The following is a 19,567-nucleotide window of genomic DNA, read 5'->3' as shown; positions in this document are numbered from 1 at the left end:
ATGATGTTCATGTCTCACCTTGTTCATGCAAGAGAGTCTTTGGTGAAAATCTTTAGGGACTTTTGTGAGACATATTTTTAGGTCTCAAATTTTCAATATGGAACTTTCAATAACCTTTGTGATGATAAACAATAAGAATAACAAACATTTGTATAAATTTTGAAAATTATGGAAAAAAATAAAATTAACTTTATCATACAATATTATCAATATAGTTATATCCTACATATAATTACTGTACGAATGTTACATCTCAATAAATTTCTCACTTGTGGGCTCTAGCTAGTGAAAACAAATATCAATTGAGAAGCGAATGACATTATTGAAGTTCAAACACGTGATCATCTCGTACCTCTGATACTATTCTAAACCATCAATCAATTTAATATTTTAAACTTATCGGTTAAGATGAATTTTAACGATATCAATATACTTTAAAAAGTGAAGAGAGTAATGAGGTACTTGAAAGGGTGAGTTTGTTATTAAAGTTTTTATGTTAGGGTGGGTTTAGGAAAAAGTAAACCAGAGAAAGAAAAAGGACAAGGAAAAAGGATAAGTAGAGAATAGGTAAACATACATATGAAACAATGTAAGAAAGAGATATAAAGAGGATGAATTGGAAGTGATAAACAGTGTAACAAACAGATTTTGAAATAGCAAATACTTAGTGGTGAATTATAGAGTATAATATATATAGTTGAAATCATGAATTGGAAGTTCCAACATGAATGAAGTAAGGCATAATAAATAGAATGGAAATGAGAGAGAGATGATAGTGAAGGAGATATATCAAAGGTTTTGTTTTGTGGAAAAGGAAAAGAAGAGAGAGAAAAGAAAAAGAAGAGAGTTTGTGAAAGACATCTTGAAAAGTGTGATTGGTTGTGGGTTAGATTACATGAAATGTCATCTACACCATTTATTCCTGTGGCCCATATCACATTAACTTACAACACAGCAGCAGCAAGTTTTAATATATATATATATATATTTAGGGTTAATATATAAAGGCAACAAAAAGAGAGGAAAAAAACAAAATTTGAAAAGAATATATAAAGAAAAGACACACATAATAAAAACAAAGCCTTTCAAAAATGGGGCTGCCCTAACTATACTTATTAAACACTCACACTGTGGAGTTGGGAATATTTAAAAGCCAACACCAAACACCAAACACCAAACACCATGGATAATAAAAGAATAAAGTCCTTTTGAATCTTAATCTGGATGGATAATCTCCTCCCAAATTAATCTTTTTCTTTTGATCTTTTCGTTTCTTTTCTACACAAAACCCAAAAAAGTTAAAAGAAAAAAAAAAAATCAAATCATCTTCAGGTATATACTCACCTGCAACTTGAGTATCCCTCATCATTATCACTAATATAAAGCCCACCCCAATTGCTTATATTACCCTCTTGATTTCTTGCAACTTTTTTTTACTTCTTTTATGTACCAAGCTATTGTCTTTTACATGTGTATATAAGAAACCCATAATCTTACTTTCTAAACTAATGGTCTTTTAACTCTCTTTTCAAATTAAATTTTGGTTCCCTTTTTAAAATTATATATTGTAACTATATTCTTCTCTTGACCATACAATTGGATTATTATTATTTTAATTTTGAAAACAAAAGTTACTTCTTCCGTTCTAATAGGTGTGGTTGAACGGAAGACTAGCTTGATTTCCTATTATTCATTATGTTTGGCATGAGTTTAATAGGTGTGTTCATGATGCTCCTTTGCAGCCTCCTTGTGTGATTAGTCTGAAAATTCTTACTGAGATTTTAACTTTAGGAGTGGGAACGATGTGGATTCTTCCCATTGGGACTCTTTTAATTTTCTTAAGTTGTGTGATGTATTGCTTTCCTTTTAGATTTGTTTGCTTGTTTTGGTGGTTTGTGTTGGTGTTTTATTTGTGCCTTCATCTCAAGTAATTGTGAGGTCTCCTCTCTTTTTAGTAAAACAATACTACCTTTGCAAAAATAAAAAAATTGTAGTTGAATTGAACACAAAATATATACCCTCCACTAAGATGGAAAAAAAAAAAAAAAAACTACTTTTTTTTTAATTCCTAAATTTACTACTCGGTCTAAATTTTGAAAAGAAAAAAAAAACTCTTAAACTAAAAAAAGTTAGGGTTAGTAAAAAAGAATGTTTTTAAATATACCAAAATGAGCAAACTTATTCACAAATAGAACAAATTTTTATGTGATAGGCTTAAGATAAGATAGACAAATATTAATACATGTGTTTATTATAATCTATATTGGAATTTTTGTCTTTAATTTGTAAAGAAAAGTTATTATACCTTGATTATTAGATGTTCAGAAGTATTATGAATTACAATTAGACCATTTTTTAAATCATAACATATAATAAGTTTTCTTAAAAAAAGGGATAAAAAAGAAAGAGTAAAGTTTTGAATTAGAGATATGAAATTGAAATGGAGAAAGAGGAAAAGGGCATTAAATGAGTGTGCAGTGATGAAAGACATCTATGTCTCCCTCATTTTTTTACTTCCAATAACTCATATTTACAATTAAAACATAATATTCTTCTTCTTCTTTTTTTTTTTTTCTATAAAAAAGAAAAGAAAAGAAAACATATATATATATATATATAATAAATAAGTTATGTTTTAGTTTTGTGTGAGAAACACATCGGCGTCTCCAGAGCAATAGAGTAGCGTAAACTTCATCTCTCTTTTTCCAATCCAACCAATGAGCTAACCCCCAGTACCCACATAACCCCACCTCTCTTTTCCTCTTTATTAATTATTTCAAATGTTCCTTTTCTTTTTTTAATCTCTTCATCTATATTTACATTCAGTCCTCAAAATTAATAATAATTATTTTTAATTGAAATAAATAGTAAAAATATCAATATAGATAATATCTTTTTAGAAAAAAAAAATTGTAGTAGTAAAGGAAAGGTGTTAGAATTGAAGAAAGTTATTAAATTAAGATTTAAAAAAGAAAAAAGAAAGAAAGGTATATGCAGTAATAATTAAAAGAAAAACAGTGTGTAGCTTGTGTTGTGTCTCCAAATTTGTCGGTTAAAAGAAAGGAAAAAAATGAAAGGAAAAAAGAAAAAAGAAGAGGAAATTGTTAGGATGGTAGGAGGACCCTAAAAGTATGTATAGAGCTTTCTGTTTTTTTGTGTATAACTATAAACTCTTTACTTATTATGTTAGTACTGTTCGTTGTGTGTTTTCCCATTTCACTCACCAATCTCAAATCAAACCCTCTCTTCATTTCTTTTTCCTCAAAAAACCATTCCCTTCTTCTCTTCTTCCCTTCCTCCTCTAAATTATAAACAACCCTCTCTCTTTAATCCAATTATATATATATAATAACCCCAAACCCCTATACCCCAAATATTAAATTTCTCTTTCTTTCTTTCTTTCTTTCTTTCTTTCTTTCCTCTCTTCAACTCCTTCATAATAATGGAGCTGACTACTCATGATCCTCCTATCCCCATCCCTATTCCTATCCCCTTAAATAGTCGTTACGCCGGTCACGACCATGACCACAACCATGACCATGACCATATCATCCACCACCATGACTCTTCTTCCACCCGTAACCATATCATTTCAGCTACTGTCAATGGTGGCAACCAAATGGAAGTGGATCTTCATCATCATACCAATAACAATAACAACAACAAGAAGCATATCAAATACAAAGAGTGTCTCAAAAACCATGCAGCTTCCATGGGAGGCAATGCCACAGACGGTTGCGGTGAGTTCATGCCAAGTGGAGAAGAAGGCTCCATTGAAGCCCTCACTTGCTTGGCTTGCAATTGCCATAGAAACTTTCATCGAAAAGAGATCGAAGGAGAACCCTATGATTGGCTCCACCACTCCCGCCTTGGGCGAAAGCTTCTCGTAGGTGGGAAGAACATGATCGGCCCACCAGAGCCTGCAGCATTCGCATACCCAACTGCAGGAGGGGCGACGTTCATATCATCCAGAGCTGCAACAACGCAACCCCACCACATGATAATGTCATACAACATGCTGGGTGGGGGCGGTGGGCACTCGGAGTCAGAGGAGCAGGAGGAAGGAATGGGAGCAGGAGTTGGGGGAAGGGTCTATTCGGGGGCGATGATGAATAAGAAACGATTCCGAACGAAGTTCACGGCGGAGCAAAAGGAGAAGATGCTGAGGTTTGCAGAGAAAGTTGGATGGAAGATTCAAAAGCAAGAGGAGAGTGTGGTGCAACAATTCTGTCAAGAGATTGGAGTGAAGAGAAGAGTTCTTAAAGTTTGGATGCACAACAACAAGCACAATCTTGCCAAGAAAGATACAATGTCACCTTCTCATTCTCCTAATAATCCTTTAAATTAAATTAAATTTCTTTAATTTCTTTTTTCTTCTTTTTTTCTTTTTCTCTTTTTAACTCATAAGATTGAATTATATAATTATTATATTACTACTATTGTTGTTGTTAATTATTAGCTAATGATGATGATCAATATGTGTTTGGTACATGTTGAGACATGTTTAAAAAATCTTAGTTATTGCACTGAATCCAAAGGCACTTGATAATTGGTTCTATATTATTAATTAGTTTCTATTTATTGTTGTTATATGTTTATACATATATATTTTTAGAGCACACAATGGTAGGTTGAGTGGATCGAAACCCTCTCACTCCCACTCCCACTTTTAGAATGGAATATCATGGTTAGTTTAACACTTAGCTAATTAAACTCATTTTTGATAAGTGTGTTCATATATATATTAAGGGTGAAGAAGTGTGAGTGTATGTTTGTGTGTATATATTGTAAGTTGGATATAGATAGGGTATGGTATATGACATTAAATATGATTATAATATCTGTTCTTCTTTTGTTTTTGTTTTTGGTAGTTGCATGCCTAACTCTCTTTCTAGCCTTCTCTACCTTTTGTCCTTTGACTTGCTTTTTCTCCCTTTCCAAAAACCCTAATACTCAAACTTCCTCCTTCATATTTATAACCCCATTTATTTCACTTTTTCTTTCTTCAATTCACTTCAACTTTTATAATAAATATATATTTCATTGTCTTATTTATTTATATATACACATATATATATAGATCTTTTCCTTTTCAAAACCCTAGCTACTTTCATATCTCTCTCCTTTATTTATTTATATTTATTGTTTCAAACCTAACTCACTCCTTATATATGTATTTGCAAAGGTTTGAGACGACCATGTTTCCAGCCATAATGTTTTGTTTCACGTCCTTTTTCCTTTTTCACAATAAGTCCAATCTCGTATTCATCTCACTTCTAATTTCAAAATTCATTATATATCTTTCTTGTCAGTTGAATTCTATTCACTTTAGCTTCGTTCGTTTATAAGTTCAAACAAGACAACTTTGAGAGATTCAGATCTACTTAAAGAAATCAAAAGATTAATTTAAATCCATATCCATATTTGTTATAGAAAGAAATTTCAGTTCGGTTCCGCTTTAATATATCTAAGTTTTTGTGGGTTAAAATCTACAATCATATTATTATAAAATTGAAATTATAGGGAATAAATCATCCTGAACGGTATAAAGTTTGTGGATTATTTTTGTTTTGTTTTATGAAAACTTAATGCTTATTAGGAACCACAAATACTTTTTTACAAAAAAAAACTCTTTTATCAAAAATTATTTTAAATAACAAAATTGCTTCTAATATAAAAAAAAAAAATTTAGAATCACATCAATGTCAATAAAGTCTCTCATTCTTTAATTATTGATTCTAAAATTTTGCAATATTTATAAATATTTTATTTAATTTTGTTATATTTAAAAACAATAGTTTTTTTTCCCTTAATAATGTTAGCAATATATATGGGTATAATTGTAAATCCCGAAATATAAAATTGAAACCAATCTGAATCAAATGAGTTTCATATAATTTAGCCTTACATTTCAATTTACGTACAAAATATATAGATCTCACCCCATGCTTCTTCTTTCTGAAAAATCATAAAATTTTATATATTTGATTTAGAAATACATAGGTAGAATTGAAGAAGGGATATATGTTATTTTCGATTTTTTATTGCGTCAAAATTATATATATATAGGGGAATAGTTGTAGTAAAACATAAAGTAAATGGGTACAGGTAATTAAAGATATATAACTTAAAAAGAAGTGCAAATAACATAGTTTTGGAATTTTGGTGTTCAATTATTCATACAACTTTTTAAAATGTTACATTAAGTAGTGATATATATATTATATACTAAAACAACAAAATTATTAAAAATGAAAGAAGTAACAATAATGATTTGGAAAAGTGTTAAAAAAAATATAAAATATGCCTAAAATATTTGGAAAAAGGGTTGATGCCGATAAAAGAAAAAAGCTTTTTCTTTTTGGTTCGTTGTGTTTGGGACATAAAAATAAGAAAAAAGAAATACTGAGAGAATGTTGTTTTGTTATCAAAAGGAAGAACGCACACTGAGAGATGGGAACATCAAAGAATAATCATTTTAATACAAATAAATAAATTATAAAACCCTCTCAACAACATTTTATTTAAACATGTATATATTTAATCAAATCTTTAAAAAGGTTCTAAAACATATTTAGAGTAGTAAATAAATATTCTCTTTTTTTTTTTAACATATTAAAATGTATAATCTTAATTAAATATTTATACTTTCTTACTTATTTCTTTTTCTATATTTCGTTAATCTTTTATTATATATATTCTATTATTTTTTAGTTCTACCAAAAACAAATTTCATACAAAAAAAATTAGCACAATAGTTTATGTTTAAAACTCATAATAAAAATAGATGAGACAAAACTGATTAAATTATATTGGTTAATATATAATTTTGCTCCTCCTATATTTAAGTTTGTTCAATTTTATTCATGAAAAATTGAATAATTCTTTTATATTTATCGTTAGATTTTTATAAAGAAAACAATTTTCTTATCCATTAGTACTATTTTCCCAAATTCTTAAAACATATTTTCATATATTTTTTCTTTTATATGGAGATTATTATTGGTATTTAAAGTATGATTTGATGTTGCTCAATTATACATGTTTTCAATTAGACTGTTTTAAATATGTTTGAGCAAGTGATAAATGATTTACAAGTATGTTTTAAGTTTCTTGAAATAAAGTTGTTTACTATTTTATAAAGATATTTGCAAAAGCATGAGTTGGAAGAGAAAAGTTTTAAGAAAGAAAACCATATGATATTTTATATACCAAGATTTCGATAGTCAATGTACACAGTTAAGAGTATGTGACTTTGTTGACCACTTAACCGATTACCATCGATTTCAGGCAAGATAGTATCAACAAAGCTCTACTATCTTGATCAAGATTATTAGATTAGACACGGTAGGTCGAGCTAATTACTATCGTGATCAAGTTTTCAAGGTATAGAGCTAACAAAGGTAAGCAAGTAAAGATTTATTTTAAAAAGTAGAAGAGCTGTTGAGAGATAGAAAGAGTTATTTAAAAAGAGAAAGTGTTTATTGATTGAGAAAGAGATTTTAAATAATTATATGCTTCATGTTATGTTTCATGAATTATTTATGCAAAAAAAAATCTAAGTTTAAAGTTGATTTATTTGAAACTTATGTTTTATCTAAACCGTCATTCATTGGGTTATTTACTTCAACATTTCCAAATGATTTCCAACTTTTTAAGAAGAGATGTGTCCAATCTGCTAAGTTAGTTTGTTTTTAGGTTTTTTTTTTTCTTCCGTTAGTTAGTACTTTAAGTAAACGTGTCATGTAAGTTTAAGGTTAAGTTTGTCAAGTTGTTTAATTTTTCTTTTCGTTTGATTTAGCATTATCTATATTTAATGACATTTAGCCTTAACTTATTTTGAGAATTGATATAATGAAGTTTAATTTGTTTAATCGTTAAATATTGTGTTGGTATGCTATTTAGTGTTTCAAAAGGTTCAATAGTCAGGATCAACTGATATCGTTTAAAAGGAAAACGACATTGGTTGGTTTCATGTTATCTCTCGAGTTGAGAGTAGTGATCCACGAACGGAAACTTTTTAACAAATTAAAAAAAAAAAAAGGTAATATTGGTTTTTATTTTTTATTTTTATAAATAGAAACTATAATTGAAAGTTTGAATATAATAAAGTTAAATAAAACCCATCCATAAAGAAGGGAGCATTATTATATATTATAATTTGAGCATTAAATATTAGAAGTGATAATTTTTTGTTTTGAAAAAAGGTTTAATTATATTTATAATAATTAAGAAGACCAAGACAGCATATGAACATTAATTAGAATAGGGCACAAGTAAAGAATGATTGGTTTGAATTAAATACATATTATTTGAAGATTTCAAAAGTGAAATTCATGCCAATGTCACACTTCAAAGCATTAAATTATGAGTGGCTTTTTGGTGTTTATCTTTCAAAATTTCATGCTCCTCTTGTGCCTTCTTCATTGACCAACCTTTAACCAAATTAATTTCTAACCCAACAACGAATTATTAAATTCATATATTGCAGCAGCCTACATACACAAATAATTTAATTTCTTCCATTTTCTACTTAAAATGATAACAAATAACAAATACAATTATATTTGTGTTTGGTGTGAGAGAGATCCATAGGTGTTGTACATATATATACACATATATAGCAACACACATGACCCATGTACATAATGAACATATGAGACCATTATCAATACCATTATTGCATCCCAATCAGTACTCCTAACTCCTAAGGTATGTCCTCCATTGTTAGCTAGAAATGTCACTTACTTTATTAGAAAAATTAAACCCACTTAAAGTATAAATTAAATGAAAGAAAATGAATGAAATTTGAAATTATATAGGTAGAAACCAAGTTGATAATTGAAGTTAAAATGAAATGTGAATTGAATGTTGTGTAGTGATATAATTTGAGAAGAAAGGTTCACGTGAAAAGAATTATTACTATTACACATTTCTATTTGTCATAAAAATAGAAGAAAAGAGAAGAAAATGATGGAGAGGGCCTAATAGCATTAAAGAGGGGCAGAAGAAAACATTATGTTTGTTTTGTGGATTGCTTTTAATTCAGTGTTTTGGGACACAATATGTATTAATTCCTTTTATCTACCTACCTCATACAACACACTCTTTCATTTATTATTCACTTTCTCCTTCTATTTCCATTACTACACACATCTCTCATTTCTTCTTTCTATTCAAATCTCATCTCTTTCCCACCATTTCTATCTTAACACCTATAATATCAACTTCATATAACTCTTTTTCTTTTTAAATAACTATTAAATTGATACTATATACTACTTTAACCCTAAACTCTTACCCCATTAAACACAAACTTTCAAACTCCAACATATTCAAATTATAGACTTCATAATTCAACTTCTCACCTCATATACAAACTAATTAGAGTTTTCTATCGGTTCTTAGAGATTGTTAAATATTTTCAAATAATATTGTAAATTTCTATACCATAATAGTTTATCACTAAAGCGATAGATATGTCTATTTAGGTCTACCACATTCTATAATTGATCAAAAGTAAAATTTTATTAGACTTACAAATTGTAAGTTTACTCATTTTGCTATATTTAAAAATATATACGATGGTTAGTATTATTCATTAATCAGTCATACATCTAACACTAAAATAAATTATATTAAAAAAACTTTACTTTTGTTATGATATTAGCAATAAATAAATAAAATGTTTCTTATAATACTCATTTGCCGCTTAGTTTGGTTGAAATGATTGTTTTATGGATGAAATATTTGATTGATTGTTCATGATCAGAATTATTTATGTTATGTATGATATATGCAAATGTGTGTAAAAAGGGCCTATGGAATTATTCTTTATACAAATAAATCTAATATCAAATTTAAAAACTAAAGCTACTTGTAAACTCATAATCTTTCATCTAAAACGGTTGGGCTTCAATCCTCCAACCACTAGGTTGTACTTTAAGGAGCCGTTTGGGGGAAGGAAAGGAATAAGAAAAAGGGGGATTAAGTGGAGGAAAGGTAATCCTTGTTTGGGGAAGGAATAAGTTAAGGAATATAGAGGATTATTTTGAATCATTGTTTGGGGAAAGGATTAAGTGGAAGGATTATGAGAGATTATTATAATTCTTGTTTGGGGGAAGGATTATAACCAAAAAATTGTATTTTTTTTTTCATTTGTGTATTTTTTTAAATTTATACATTAACCCGAATATGAGAAAAAATACATAATTATTTTTCGTTTCTAGTTTCAACACACAAGATATATTGGATTACGTTATTTTTATTTTTTTTTTCATTTTTAAGATATATTTTTTCATTTATATTTGTTTTCTTAAGGAGAACGATAATGAACATACTAGCGGTTAAAAGAAATAAAACGACTATTTTCTCGAATTACAGTTAATGGAAACATCAGTTACATAGTTAATCAGTCTAGCAGAGAATAACCAAACAATTACAATGGAAACGAAAAACATAACAGATCAGTAATGGAAGGGAACCGACAATCAGGGGTTATTGCGTAGAATGACCCTGCAGTAGCCACACTTCAGGTGATCGGGCATCTAAAAAAATGTATGCATTAACTACGTTTTTTCCGTCACGACAATCATACATTTTGTCAGGTCCTTTTCACTAAGGCCTCGAATGGATTGCAGTTGTGCATTCGTACAATCCATGGCATCGCGAAGTACGTCCAAGCTATCAATCTGTTGCATGGTCCGCTTCCTCTTACTTTCGCACGTGCCCCTGTCGCGCGATCTTTGTAATACGGAAAAGGTTTGTTCAGTAGGCTTTTCGCTACAGGATGTGCCTGTCAAAATGTTGGAAAAAATATAGTTAGCAGTGTAATAAATCTGATGTGGACACGAAAGTGCAAATATTTCCATACCCGGACCCAGCTGTTGAAAATGTCCTGCTCCACAACGATGCACTAAAGGTCGTCATTCCACCCGAACCCACTGCATACAGGACCACACATCTCTGCAATTGCCTGGAATGATCGTTTCAATAACTTTATTCTGCTTTCTACAACGGTAGTGGATGTCAATTTGCACCCTGGCATCCTCTCAGCTAGCATTCTCAGCAACTGCGCGAGGTAGCTAGGTCGAAAGGTGTCGTTGTCTGATCTCCACCCTTCTACGGAGACAAGATCGACAAGACAACTGACGAGGCATGACTCCTCTGCTCTCGTCCATGCGTGCTTTGGGTTTCTCGATGAACTGGCCATGCTGACAATAAAAAGGTGACAAAATGACATATGTATAGAATGAATACAAAAAGTGCATACAATAAAAAATGTTATCAATTGCATTACAACGTTAAGTACAACATGAACGGTACAACAAAAAGTTTTTTTCATGTGCTTCTCCTATAGGTAACTGTCACGTACTAGTCGTTTCGCGACTGCCATTCGTTGAACATCGACTGTGCGAGGTCATCCCTCCATTGAGTCCATTCGTTTGACGCCTCAATGTAGTTGATGTGGTCACCTCCAGTCGTTGCATAGTTCGAGTCACCCTCGTCCTCGTTCTCGTCTAGCGTGTCGACATTTGTCATCTCACAATTTATTAGATTGTGGAGTAGACAACAAGCCATAATAGTGCGACACTGAACCTGAATGGGGTAGTACGACTTTTCGCGAAGTATTACCCAACGACCCTTCAGAAGACCAATCACTCGTTCGATAACGTTACGTGTAGACGAGTGTTTCATGTTGAAGAACTCCTTAGATGTAGTTGGAGCATTTTCAGTGTCACAACACTCTTGCAGGTGGTATCGTTCTCCTCTATACGGAGCCAAAAATTCCTCTGCATTTGGGTACCTCGCGTCACAGAGGTAGTAGAACCCTGAAATTGTTGTTTTCTTATACTAAAATTATCGGTAGTAGAAAGAAATAGTAATTTTTAAGTTTTGAAACACTAGTTGTTACCCTTAGGAACCCTTAGTTCGTTGGGTCTTGAAATGGCATCACGTAGGATACGAGAGTCAACTGCTCAACCTTTCCAGCCTGATAAGAAGAAAACGAAGTTCCCTTTTGTATCACGTACGCCAAGAACATTCGTCGTCACTTCACTCTTCCGTGTTCGATATCTAGGTCGATCACTTGCGAACACGTTCACTTTTATGTATGTGTCGTCAAGGACACCAAGGAAATTCTGCAGCGTATAATAAAACGACCATTTACAATTACCCAAGAGAGTCGAGAGTCAGTATGTATAATGAAACCGAATTTGAGACACCTAACCTCGAAACACTGCCACTTGGGATTTGTGCAGTCGCTTGGAACAAGCTGTGATTTCGCCAATAACTCGTCAGACAGACGCAGTACGACCATAAGGACTATGTTAAAATGCCTTGATGCAGTCTCGCTAGATCGTACAAAGTCTCGTTGTACCTCGCGGTTCTTAACATCATGTGAAAGCACGTGTAGGAAGATAGTGACTATCTCTTCGACATCGACAGCGTCAGTGGATTCTAGTACGGTCGTTGTCTGTAGGAGATGACAGAGAATTGCGAAACAACGTCTATCCATGCGCGTACTTTGCTGACATACAAGGTCAGACTTGTGTATCATACGAAAATACGCAATCTGTCTAATCTTATGCCTTGTGTCACACGGTACTTGGGGAATCCTTCTCATATCATTGAAGAATGTGTCAAACGTCATTATCATTTGATGTTGGACAAGTAGAAAGGCGTTCAAAACATTTGCCAGTTCTGTGGGATTCATTGAAAGGTACTCTAAGGGTCACCCTGACAAAGACTTTCGTTAGATGGACTTAAAAAATGTTTAGGCTTGTTACTAGATTGTACGTTTATGTCGAGTGACTAAAAACATGGTCAATCCAAGTACTGTAATTATCTTTGACACAATTTTCGTTTGATGCATTGTTTGTATCGTTGCGTCGTGGTCTGTATTATTCTTATACAAGACTAATATATGTTACATAGTTTTACCCAACTGTAATCTTTATATTTCTTTCTCAATTGTATTTGTATGTGTCTAGGATTTTGAAATTTGCATTGTTTATACGAAATATACTTATTAATTTTCGAAGTACACACAATCTAATTTTTTTTATTATTAAATAAGTTTAGTACAGTTACGTTGTCTAAAACAGTCATATGTTTGGTTCTTAATTAGTGGTGTACGAGTAACCACGGTTAACTTAACAACATGAAGAAAACAAGTTGAAACATGCTAAAGAGAAAGAGTGATAAATGAAATGCATCACATGTGACAATAAAATAGTACTTTCCCCAAACGTCGAGTTTATGAAATGTCGGACAAATGTCTCATATTACAAATAAAAATGTATATATTGTTCATACATGTTATGTATTAAAGGGAATACATATACATTCAACAGAAAATGACCTACTTTAGCAGAATGTCGATGTTTTCCTAGTACCTCGAAATTGTAGTCTACGTACACTTGACTGCACTGCATAAGGCAGTGATGAAACTTACATAAGGACACAATGTATTAGAATATATGTCTCTAAATAAAAATATAGATAATGGTGCAAGAGCGTACCTTATAGTTCGTATCTAACGACGCGTAACAAAAGTGGCCAAATAAAAAAGTTAACAAGTAAATGGGAACAAGTATACAAAATCTAAAACAATGTTAAACTCTGCCTCAAAGAACGAAAGTTCGTTCAGTTAAATGAAATCGAACTTCAAATGACAAATAAATTTATCGTGGATGGACTAATGCAACGAGACCTTATTAGATGTGGGGATATGAAGGGCATTGCATCCATATCAAATGCATTGATATGAAGGGCATAGATAAAATGAAATGCAACATACGAAATGAAATCATGGATGAAAAAATGCATAAAACACACTATATGTAGTAATTAACGTGAAGAACATTCAATGGATAAGATGAAGACGGACATAAAAAATACGTACCAATATGGAATGTCGCACGAAAATATGGACAACAATGGATGAACAAGTGACCAGCAAAGGAGAACAACATCAAATGAGAAAAGGGGACAATATATATAAAGGAAGGCAGTAGCAAAGTTAATGATGCTACAACAACCCAAAAAAATTTAATCCCACTATCAAATGTGTTGTGTTGACAAGAAAAAAATAAGATGGATGGTCAAAGAAGCATTCACGGGCATGCCACACAAGTCAGAGACAGTCAGTGCATGTGAAGGAAAGAAAAAGTCTTTTTTTTTTATTTTCTACCCAACCGACGTGAAAAAACAGTAAACAAAAGTAAACAAATACAGCGGCAAAAGAGGAAAATAAATTCATTAAACCAGAGACAGAGAAGAAGTAAAAAATACAATGGACAACAGAAGAAAAACGAAAAAAGAGAGACTAATCCAGAGACACGATCCAACAAACGGAAAATGAACATCCAAAGAAAAATGACTGTAAACACTAGAGCAAACATGGAACAAAAAAATAAATGGTTGAACAACATAAAAGTAGTAATAATGAAGATCAAAGAGAACATGTGAATGCTAATTTCAATCAAAACAAAATGCATATTCAAGATATATTAGTGGAATAGAAGGAAGATATATTACCTCGACCCTAACTTGCTTGGAACCACCACAGCCACAACCCTCGGTTAGTATCTGTCACTCATCAGAGGATGAAAGATCGTCGCGGTCACAGAGGTTAACCGAGCGACAAGAAAAATATGATGAATGACATCCGAGCGGCAAGTTCGTAGGACAAGCCATGCAAGGAAGCAGCCACCTAGTCAACGAACGCCCAGTCGAAGATAAGGCATCGGAGGCCATCGTTTATTTCTAAACGTGGCTTGTCAACGACATCCACATCCACAGGGACATCGGAGACCGAAGAACAACAAAGAAAAAAAATGTGAGGTTTATAAAATCAACGTGCATCAAAATACCGTGAAGAAGATGGTATTGAACGATGGAGAAAAATCAGTGAGCGCCGAAGAGGAAGAGAGAAATTCCTTCGGCTGTGAGAAGAGGAAGAGAGAAAGGTTAATTGTTTGGCTGTGAGAAGAGGAAGATAGAAGAGTTAATTGTTCGGTTGTGAGAAGAGGAAGAGAGAAACCTTAAACTGTTTGACTGTGAGAAGAGGAAGATAGAAGCTTTAAATTTTTCGGCTGTGAGAAGAGGAAGAGAGACGGTTGTGAGAAGAGAAAGAGAGATGCCCTGAATTGTTTGGGTGTGAAAAGAAGGAAATGAAGAATTTAACGAGGAAAGAGAAGATGGAAAAGAAGAAAGAGAATGATTGTTTTGAAAAATGGGAGGATTATATTGGAAAAGGGAAGAATTAAGTGGGAAAATTGGGGGAATAAATGGGAAAAGAGAAGGATTAAGAGGGACTAAATTTAACACTTTTCCTACCCTTAATCCATGGCCAAAACAAGGAAATGACTAAGATTAGTCCTTTCCTTTCCTTTCATTTTCCAAACGACCCCTAAAATTTTAAAATTAAGAATATCTTAGATATGTATGTATTTATTTATTACTATATTTAAGAGTATCAATTTTATTTTTGAATGAAAAATATCAATCAATTAAATTTTGTCACGTCATCCTAACAAAAGTTAAGCCTATCAAGTTGAGCCCAATTCAAGTCCATGGTGAAAAATTGGGTCGAAGAAGATATTGGATACAAGCACAACAAAAATTGGACCCAAAACCATTTATAGCTCATGAGAAACAATCTTTATAAAGGGAGATCTTACCTTTTCAATTTTATTAAGTGGAGGTTGGAAGAATTCAAGACTAAAAGCTCTTTAAAAGACTTAAAGAATATTTAACTCTTTTCAAGCTCTAGAGATGGAAGCTTTGAAGTTCTCAAATTATGATGAAAGAACACTAAAGATACGAAGAATATAATTTTTTTTTTCAAATTTATGAAAATTAAAACTTTCAAGCTCTTAAATTTTGAAGACTAAAATTTTAAAATTCTGATGATCGAAAGACATTTTAAAACCCTGAAGATTCAAGCTCACAAGATCCAAGTACTGATGCTCCTAAGATCAAAACACTTAACTACCCAAATCTTAAAAATCACACTCTCAAGCTCTCAAGGGTTGAAGACTGATTTTTTATCATGTTTTCAAGACCGAAGCATTCAAGCTCCGAAGAATTGAAGCTTCAAATATTAGAAAATTTCAACAAATTAGTTGTATCTTCCTAGCCTACAAGCTGAAAATTCAATTTCAACTTAAAGAAAAGCCTCATAAGCCCATCAACAAACAAGAAGTAGATCCAAATTTATTAACAAGCTTGATGTCGATTCAGGTCAATCAACAAACCAAAAGAACGATTAAAGCTAATCAACAAGACAAAGAATGATTCAAGAAGATCAACAAGCCCAAAGTCGATCCCAAAAGATCAACAAGTTCGAAGTTGTTGATTACCTAAGAAAATCAACAAACCTCAAAGTTGATCATTTAAGAAAACCAACAAACCAACAAACTTAAGAAGAAGTTTATTCTTAAGAAAGCATCAAATGACAAAAAAAAAAAAGGTTGTTTATTAATATATCAATATGATTTTTTTTTACAAGAATATGAATTTTTTAAAAATTGTGAATTTAGTAAAATGGATCTGACATATTAAATCCAGTGTATGTAACGTTGGTGTTTTAGAATTTATAATATTCTGTTTTCTATAATTTACATAATAAGAAAATATATTTTTTATTATTTTTAGTACAGTAATTATTATGTTTTGGAGGGCTATTAAAAAATTATCGACTTTTAAATTTGTTATTTTTACAATTTAAAAAATGTAACGACGTCTACTTTGTTGTCATAATTTTCTTTCCAGAAATTTCAATCTTTCTTCCAACTGTCTGAGAAAAAATTAGATGAATTCTTGATATTTCGGAACTTTTACAAAGTTTAAAATTGCAATACACAGTTGAATAAATGAAGTGAAAGAATTCAATTCATATTTAAACTACACGAAGGTTAAAAGAAATATAAAAAAAGGATGTAAACAAATAAATTTACATATGAATTTAACCCAAGAAATGAACAGTTCCAGAAGCAAAATTGCTGATTCCGTTGGTCTAACGTTTTGGTCTTCTTATGTGGAAAGGAGGGTGAGAGAGTATGGTTGAAGATTTGATAATTGGCGAGCAATAAATGGAGCACTAAAGATTAAATTGAGTTGCTGCAGATCACCTTTGATTGGCATGAGCTGGAACAATTTGATCTCTTTCCTTTCTTGGTGAGTGACATGTTATGCTTATTGGATTTTCATGATTATGTGGTAGCTCGTAGTTCTTGATGGTTGTGTAGTGGAGCTCGCTCTCTTTAAGACATTTTACAGCTCTACTCTTGGTTGTGAAAACAATTTTGAAAGTACCATGACATCCATGCACGAAAATTGATCGGTAGAACCAAACACCTTTTCAAAATATATGATATTGCTCATATTGCTCAAACTAAATAGTTGAAGGAAAAACGTAAGAGAACTAAGAACTTGAATGAAAAACGTAAGAGGAGAAAGGAGAATGTTTTGTGTAAAATGAGAGGGAGAGTTGCGGCTTTTATAGCCATTAAATCCAAAACAGAAGGAGCTAAATGCATGGTCCACCGTAGAATGTGTGCTTGTTCTGTATGTTCTTTAGTGTAGGGATGGAAGGTGTCAAAGAAGTCTTTTTTTTCTTTTTTTCTTTTAAAACCATTAGCTACTAATCTAACTTTAAACGTGTTTAATGTTCCATCAGGTTTGAGTTTCTTCTTTAGAATCCACTTACAATCTATGGATTTACAACCTGGAGGTAGGTCTACTAGGTACCAAGTCCTATTTAACTCAAGAGATTCCATCTCATCATTTATAAATTTTTGCCATAAGTTGGCATCTACAAAGGACAGAGCTTCTTTTAGGTCTTCTTTTACATTGAAGGTATGAAGTTATCCCCAAAGTCCTTGACTGTTCTAGTTCTTTTTCTTCTTTTAGGTTTTGGGTCAACTTCCTCAGTTGAGATAAGATTTCCATCTAGAGTTAGACTACTAGATCCTAAACCCTCACTATTCCTTGATTTAAAGCAAAATTTATCCTTAAAGAATTCAAGTCATTTGACTCAATGACTACTTGGTTTACTAGGTCCTAGAACCTATAGAACTTTACTGTTTAAGGAATAACCTATAAAACCACATTTATAGGCTCTACCAGCAAGTTTTCCTCGTCTAGGGTCTAGAATCTCAACAAAAACTTAGGCATCACCAGGTTCTATAGTAAGACAAGTATGGTCTTTTATCTTAAGGATTTCATAAAGTGAAGTAGTGTTTTTAGATTTTAGAATTCTATTAAGGACAAAAAATATGATAAGGATAATTTCACCCAACTAATAAGATGTAGCTCCTGAGTTGAGTCAAATGGCAACTACTAGCTTAACTAGAGTTCTAGTTTTCTTCTTGGCTTTACCGTTCATCTCATAAGAGTAAGGCACAGTCTTTTCGTGTATCATTCCATGTGAGTTATAGGACTCGTTGAAATTGTCTGAGTCTACTTCACGTACAAAATAATTGAAAGCATCTAAACCGTCACTTTTATTAATAAAAAATAAAGGCTCGGTTTTGTAAGTACATATTTATGCAAAGTTTTAGTTATTTTAGCCTGACTACAAAATTTTCATTTCTCAAAGTCGTTTATGGATAACTTAGGGATCATTTTTATTCTACTCATGTTACTTATTATTCATTTATTAACATGACAGAGTCTAGCATGCCAAATATTTAAATAACACAACATATACACAGAAGATTTGAATTTATTAACTTCAAAATTTAATTTGAACATGCCTTTTTAGTTGCAAATCTCTTCCCCACAAAGACATTATTTTTTGTTGAAGTAAAGAGATCAACTCCTATGGTTTGAGTGAAACCAATCTTGTTGAGGAGGTAGCTTGAGATCAGATTCTTCCTTATTTCTGGGATGTGTGTAGGACTTCCTTTAGAGTGAGGATATTTCCAGAGGTAAACTTAAGCTCTACATCTCCAATACGAACAACCTTTGTCGAATGATGATCTCCCAACAAAATATTTTTATCCTTAATCTCATTATAAGTTTTTTAAAAGACTAAGGTCGTGACAAACATGGTGCAAAGCTCTAGTGTCTATCCACCCTCCCTCAGAACCATCAATCACATCTACTTCTATTATCATGACATTAACGACCCTTCTAACGAGTTCGTCTAATCAATAGGACAACATTTGTTCCTACAATACTTAGCCATACTTTGAGACTTGTGCTAGAATAGACGGGTCCTTTTAAGAAAGAAGAAACTAACTGAAGAATTTTGAAGGAAGAAGTATGTTTTTAAGAAATTAGGCATTTTGATACTCAATGTTTTGGATATCGTGACATGAGGAAAGAATCTACGAGCAAGGCACAATAGGCGTTTTGAGAGTTTGAACATGAGATGAGTTAGCTAGGCATTGAAGAGTTAGGAATTTTTTGGAAAATTTTCTAATTGTACTTAATGGGCCACGTGTAAAGGTTTAAGCTAAGTATGGTTTGAAAAATTATTAATCTCACATGTGTAGTACTTTAAGCAGGAGTTGAAGAGTTAATAAAAACATAAGGATGACTAATCTAATTTAGA

At 31.8% G+C, this 19,567-nt stretch overlaps 2 protein-coding genes and 1 long non-coding RNA gene across 4 annotated transcripts; 1 reads left to right on the top strand and 2 right to left on the bottom strand.

The window, feature by feature from the left end:
* Nucleotides 1-3,166: 3,166 nt before the first annotated feature.
* Nucleotides 3,167-4,563, top strand: LOC101218143 (zinc-finger homeodomain protein 4). Its single transcript, XM_004142806.3, has one exon. It carries the CDS (start codon nt 3,443-3,445, stop codon nt 4,346-4,348), a length of 906 nt encoding a protein of 301 aa, XP_004142854.1. The 5' UTR covers nt 3,167-3,442; the 3' UTR covers nt 4,349-4,563.
* Nucleotides 4,564-10,346: 5,783 nt separating this feature from the next.
* Nucleotides 10,347-11,831, bottom strand: LOC105435527. Its single transcript, XM_031886164.1, has 3 exons — nt 11,375-11,831; nt 10,874-11,213; nt 10,347-10,795 (listed from the first exon to the last, which is right to left on the bottom strand). Exons 1-2 carry the CDS (start codon nt 11,695-11,697, stop codon nt 10,916-10,918), a joined length of 621 nt encoding a protein of 206 aa, XP_031742024.1. The 5' UTR covers nt 11,698-11,831; the 3' UTR covers nt 10,347-10,795; nt 10,874-10,915.
* Nucleotides 11,832-11,837: 6 nt separating this feature from the next.
* Nucleotides 11,838-15,234, bottom strand: LOC116404017. 2 transcript variants are annotated; one of them, XR_004216952.1, is made up of 4 exons: nt 14,542-15,234; nt 13,368-13,838; nt 12,230-12,738; nt 11,838-12,140 (listed from the first exon to the last, which is right to left on the bottom strand). It is a non-coding gene; the product is annotated as an uncharacterized LOC116404017 (long non-coding RNA). The 2 variants fall into 2 exon arrangements; XR_004216951.1 differs by lacking the exons at nt 11,838-12,140; nt 12,230-12,738 and having other exon boundaries at nt 13,204-13,838; nt 14,542-15,226.
* Nucleotides 15,235-19,567: the final 4,333 nt, after the last annotated feature.

The sequence above is a fragment of the Cucumis sativus genome, chromosome 5, assembly GCF_000004075.3.
Source record: "Cucumis sativus cultivar 9930 chromosome 5, Cucumber_9930_V3, whole genome shotgun sequence".
NCBI classification, from domain to species: Eukaryota; Viridiplantae; Streptophyta; class Magnoliopsida; order Cucurbitales; family Cucurbitaceae; genus Cucumis; species Cucumis sativus.
This window is presented reverse-complemented; position numbering and strand designations above follow the sequence as displayed.

Bases quoted from the DNA above. Each gene is read 5' to 3' on its own strand.
- LOC101218143 (XM_004142806.3), top strand. From the start codon at position 3,443: ATGGAGCTGACTACTCATGATCCTCCTATCCCCATCCCTATTCCTATC.
- LOC105435527 (XM_031886164.1), bottom strand. From the start codon at position 11,697: ATGAAACACTCGTCTACACGTAACGTTATCGAACGAGTGATTGGTCTT. The intron at 11,214-11,374 runs GTACGTGACAGT...TTTTATTGTCAG, and splicing joins TGGCAGTCGCGAAACGACTA to CATGGCCAGTTCATCGAGAA.